The 5,799-nt window shown below is 42.2% G+C and overlaps 1 protein-coding gene across 1 annotated transcript; it reads left to right on the top strand.

Moving 5' to 3' along the window:
• The first annotated feature begins 200 nt into the window (after positions 1–200).
• srsf1a (serine and arginine rich splicing factor 1a) lies at positions 201–4,658 on the top strand. The gene is made up of 4 exons (XM_056441077.1): positions 201–275; positions 684–851; positions 3,293–3,394; positions 3,592–4,658. Coding segments are annotated over exons 1-4 (372 nt in total). The 5' UTR covers positions 201–273; the 3' UTR covers positions 3,692–4,658.
• The last annotated feature ends 1,141 nt before the right edge of the window (positions 4,659–5,799 follow it).

Genomic DNA, 5,799 nt, shown 5'->3' with positions numbered 1-5,799 from the left:
AGTATAACAACAAGTTGAATTGATCGCAGAGCGAGTTTAACAGAAAAAAGAGCAGCGCGGAGGGGGAGGACAGACCATAACGCTGCATTGTGAAAGCCAATCAGCGTTGAGCTGCTACTCCGTTGGTGAATCTAACTGGCTGCTGCTACTCCCACCCCCCGGAAGGGGGGCTAACACACTCTTCTCTGACGCGGGCTCGGACTAGTCCCTGGACTCACTGCAACCGGGCCATGTCCTCTCAGCGGAACGTGCTGTGTGCGGTTCCGGTTTTCAATGTGTGTTTCTAAACAACGTCTAAAGTTTGCTCACGCGCCTTCGTTAGTTCCCACCGCGTCACAATGCCCAGGGGGACAGCTACTCACACCGACACTGTGCATTCTTTCCCGGCTGGGAGGACAGTCAATAAACTCGTCAAGTGACGCTCCTCTTAATGGAGGTACTTTTGATTTCAGAGTGCTAAGAATAACAAATAACATGTTGTTTGTCTTAGCACAAATGGAGGCACAATGGCCGTATTATCGTGGACGTCTGCACGGCGGATTAGCTACCATAAAGTGGATCAGGCTAACGTTAGCCGCTAGCGTGGCTGACCCCCGTCCGTCACTGCAGTTCCTCTCAGTATGTGTGTGTGTCAAACTTATATGGCCGCCCTTCGCGTGCTTTATCTGTCGTTTTGTTACCAGGGACGTCGATGACGCGGTCTATGGGCGAGATGGGTGCGACGATGACGGCTACAGGCTGCGGGTGGAGTTCCCTCGGAGCGGCAGGGGCTCCAGAGGCGGCTTCCGTGGGATTGGTGGAGCTCCCAGAGGAAGATACGGTCCTCTCTCCAGACGCTCCGACTGTGTCGGGTAAGCAGTCGTTTAATGTTCGATGTGCATGCATGCTCCATATTTAACCTTATTGAGAATCCTACAACCCACCAAACGAACCGAAGCTCCACTTTTCACAAAAGTTTGTTGGGCAACCCAATCTCTCACATTTCATATAAAAAGGTCCACCTCTTCGACTGTGACATCCAATTAAGCTGCATTCAGCAAATGACACTCCAGACAGCCTTCTGTAATTACCTATCGGTGTCTGAGCTATTTAAGGATATGTTACATTCTTGGTTGACTGTTGTGTGCTTCATCACATTAACTTTAGACTAATGCCAATCAATGGTTAAAGTCAGAATATATTTACCAGAACAATCTATATTAATTTGGAGCATGTATTGTTAAAACATTGGTTAGGGTGGTTGTTGATGCAGCAATGGGACCTTTGTGGTAATTCCTATGTTGGTATTAATAGTGCTGTCATGATATCAAAAGTATGACTGATATGCTACCTGCCTGTAGTATTTCGATACAGAAACAATCCCAGGGCAAAACCCTATAATATCAGTAATGTAATAATAGATGATAGAACGGGGAACATCAAATCATTCTTCTGTTTTCACTATTTATTCATAAATAGCACATGTTGTCAATGCAAGACCATGGACGGTGTGAAAAGTCACAAAACCGGACTGATGTATAAGCATGGTGGGTTCATACATTTTAATATCCCACCAGTACTCGTAAAACTCTTAACTTAGATCAGATATACGTTTACGTCTCTCCACCCTCACATGTTTAATTTCTGCCAATAACAAGTTAAATTCTTGCAAAGATGAGTAGTAAAAAAATTGAAAGCTAAGTTTCCTCTTACTGAAATGAGCTGAATGAATTTAAGTACCGTCTCTTAAGCAGCGATGCAATATGATATATATGTTGAGGGCTTTTATTGTGGAAGGTCAGTGCCACCGCTACTGTTGACATGCTGTGTTGATATGAGCTTTCGGTCTTGGTTCAGAAAACGAATACCCCGAGTTATTATATGGATTACGCTGCACTACTCGATTGCCATATTTCACGCTGAGTCTTCTTTAGGCGACAAGCTGCATTTGGCAAGAATATTTGTATTTGTAATGTGCACATTGATGATACTAATTAAACAAGATATTGTCCGATTTAAACAACAGGTTATTGACATATTTATCTAGTATCAGTACCACTGAAAAAGTAAACCAATGTGTTCACACATTCTGTTGTGACTGTAAAGTTAAATTGATCATCTCCGTAATGTCAGGCTTGGTAATAAGATTTATTGACAAGGACAATGCACCACATAGTTGTAACTGATAAGGGAGCTCTAATTGTGACCTTTGGGGCAGATCGCTGGAGGCATCATCTGATTACTGCAAGCAGTATCGGCCGATAAAGATCAGAGATGAGAAAATATATACTTAATTGACTGTTTAGTGTCAATAGTAAATGTACAGGAGGTAAGCAACCTATTTCACTCTCACAAGTTGGTGCATTTAGATAGATAGATAGATATATACTTTATTAATCCCCAAGGGTAGCAACCAATAAACCAAAGAAAAAACAAAACAGAAACAGGATGAGATATATACAAAGTAAAAAATAAAAGTAAAATACAAAACCAAAATATATATGTACATATACAACACACATGCATACACAACACACAACACCAATGACAAATCAAATCAAATAAAAAAATATTAAATATAGCAAATTTAACAAGGGTGCTCCGATCAATCGGCGACCCATCATCTCTAAATGGTTGTATTGGGGGTATAAAAACCCTGATCAGACAATGCAACCTATGACACATGACATTTTTTTGACACCAATGAGACGGCTTCACTACAGTTGAGTTGTTTAACACCCTTTTTTGTGTGTGTTCGAGGCAGGAATGTTGTTTCGTGATTCTGCCTCGCTGTTCTGTATTTAAAAAAAGGTCAGAATGCGGAACGGGGAGCATTGCACCAGATGTATTCAGGAAGGTTCATTTTCATATGTTGTCTTCAGCCAAACATAGAGAAGGCAAATGGATTTACATAAAAAAATCATTACATATAGTACATCTTAACCTACAATGTCATAAATATGAGAATATAAATACAATGTGTTTCAATCAATGTATTTTCCCACAGTATAGCACATGGTGCTTTGCTACATTTTATAATTAAAAAGAGCAGATGGAAAGGTTAGCATTAACAAACCGTTTGTGTCTTCAAGCTAAACCAGCTTCAACCTGTTTACATGTTAACATGTCTTCTTTCAACTACAGTTGCTCTCAATTGAATGGATTGGAACCCTTGTGTCTACATAATCCTACAGCTTTGGTTTGGGCAAATAAACAAGTTGTGTCATTCCGACAAATGTTGATGTTTTCGCACATAAACCAAGCTGCAGAATTCACCATGCGTCAGCTCATGTTATTTTGGGTATTGTTGCAGGACTCCCTCAGAGTGGCAGCTGGCAGGACCTGAAGGACCACAGAGAAGACATGACCTATGGCCGTTCGAAAGCTGGACAACACCAAATCCCGCTCACATGAGGTTTGTGTAGTAAATTGATTCTCTCTCATGAATAATGTTTCTTTGCTTTGTCCGGGTGAGTACTTCAAGAAATGCTCGGTATTTGAAACGCACCTGGCCCTCATTTCCTTCTATGATTTTTCCAACATAGGAAAGAGTGTTGCCTTTTCAATGTCAAGGTCTCTTGTGTCCGCGTGCTTACATTCGTGTGAAATTAGACGGTCCCCGCAGCCCACGTTATGGAAGATCCCGTTCCCGCAGTCATGGCAGTCGGAGCAGGAGCCGGAGTCCCAGCCTCATCGGTCCCCGTTGCTGTGACAGAGGATCGCCTCGTCAGAGCCGCTCTCTCGCTCCCGTTCTTAAAGTTTTCTACCACCGATGTTTTTGCCCTTTTGACGTATACCCTCTTGTTTTTACCTCTTTTTCATCGGTTTCTCCAGATGTCGGCAATTGATTTAAATTTGGGCATTTCATGTCCCGATGTCCTTGTGGATGATCATGGTATGTAGATGTACACCCCCCCTCCCCTCTCCTCTTTCACCCTCTCCCCCACCCACTCCAGCTGCTCTGTCCTTTTTGTTTTCTCCTCCTCTCTGTCCTCTCAATTTGAGGAACATTAGAAATCGTTCTGTGTGGAGCTTCAAAAAAGCTGCACTCAATGTTTTCGCAAGTATTGAACATTTAACTTTTATTGGGTTTTTGTTTATTTTAAAAAACACACATAGTTTCTCTCATTGGATATGTGGTGTGTGCTGTTTGGACAGGGAGCTCAATGCTTAACTGTATTTTGCACTTGTGTCTTCCTCTTAGACATCTGAAGAGAAGGATTAAGGTGATTTGGAATAAAACCATAGTGGAGCACATTTCATTTGTATGGTCAGGATAGGACATCGAGGAGCAATCAGTTTGAGGCAATGTTACGCTTTATAAATTGAATGTTTTGATAGGTTGCCATCATGCGTGACATTTAAAAGCCATTTGTGCTTTACACACATATACATCTTCACATATATATATATATATATATATATGTAACTTGTTACTCTGACTTGTGAAAGAATAAGCAGTCCTAGACCAAGTGTTGTGATGTAATTGTAACATATTTACTGTCAAATGTAAAAATCTGAATCACTTTGTTGCAAAAACGTCCCACTTTTAAAATGTCCTCATTGGTTAACATGATTTAACTTCAGGGAGCTACATTGTTTGCGCTCAGTGGTGGGTTTTTTTCTATTCTTTTCTTGATCTGACATGAGTGCACTAAAATGGAAAAATTAGGCCCAAACATTTTGACATTATTTCTAACAGTCTGCCGCTGGTTTTCTTCCTGGTATTTCCAGGTTTTGATTGGAGGAGTGGCTCAGTGGATCCCAATCGTTGGAGCTGGATTAGTGGAGCGATTTAGGAAAGGGATAGGCAAGGATTGATGCTTGGAACGAGATCAGGATTCAAATGAGTTTGAATTTCATAACCAGTGGCGGTGCGTCCATAGAGGGCGCTAGGGCGCCGCCCCTCTTAAAATTTGGAGATGAAAAAAAAAAGAAGAATAAAATATAATATATACTGTCAAAAAACATTATATACCAAATCATTTAAAAAGTAAATATACCGTGTTGACGCGCTAAATGTGTGTGGGAGACTGTAAGCCTGTCAACAACCACTTAAGTTAAATGTGACATAAATAATATATCGCCACTCATCCTCACGGAGAGAAGCCCCTCCCCATTTTTCGGGCTCCGGCCCAACGTGTGTGTGCGGCAGCGAGCAAACATTTCACGGTCGTTTCGGCAAGGACGGCTTCTCATTGGCAGATGAAACGTGAATCTTGGAGCGCAAAAATTTGCGCCCTGGCCAATGACATTGTTTCTTATTTCACGTGACTGGACTATTCAGCCAATCAGAGACCGGCGTTCCCTCAGCCAGAGAGCTCCACGGAGCTACGGGAGCAGGTAGCTAACGGAGCTGTTAGCTGGAGGCTCAGTGAGTAATGCGCTGTTTAGTTTCCCCTGTCTGTTGTTCCAAAGTCCTGAGACTGAAACTCTCTGGACTACAACGGGGTGAGGGATCCAAAGAGCTTCAGACAAGTGTAAGAAGCACGAATCTTGCCGCAGCCATCTAGCTAACAGCATGAAGCTAACTCGCTAACAGCCTGAAGCTAACCCTGTTTGCAGAGCAGAGCAGCAGAAGGAGACCGAACTGGATGAAGGAGTTCTGAAAAACAGACACATTCCCTGCAGAATAATGAAACAGGCTGGTTACAGACATGATTGACTTTAACCAGAGAGTTATTGAGAAGTTTGCCAACTTTAAAGAGAGGAGGCCACTTTTCTTTCCAGTAGTGGGTCTACTCTGTCAAACACCCAATGTAACATGTGATCTCTTTCTGACTCTATTCTGCTCTGAACCGCTTTCATGTGAGGGTGAAA

Source organism: Pseudoliparis swirei, chromosome 20, assembly GCF_029220125.1.
Source record: "Pseudoliparis swirei isolate HS2019 ecotype Mariana Trench chromosome 20, NWPU_hadal_v1, whole genome shotgun sequence".
NCBI lineage: Eukaryota > Metazoa > Chordata > Actinopteri > Perciformes > Liparidae > Pseudoliparis > Pseudoliparis swirei.
The sequence above is the reverse complement of the archived record's forward strand: the minus strand, read 5'-3'. Positions and strand labels throughout refer to the sequence as shown.

What these genes read in the sequence shown, in the direction of transcription:
- srsf1a (XM_056441077.1), top strand. An exon ending in AGACGCTCCGACTGTGTCGG is followed by an intron (nt 852 to 3,292) that starts GTAAGCAGTCGT and finishes GTATTGTTGCAG; the next exon opens with GACTCCCTCAGAGTGGCAGC. An exon ending in CCAAATCCCGCTCACATGAG is followed by an intron (nt 3,395 to 3,591) that starts GTTTGTGTAGTA and finishes GTGTGAAATTAG; the next exon opens with ACGGTCCCCGCAGCCCACGT.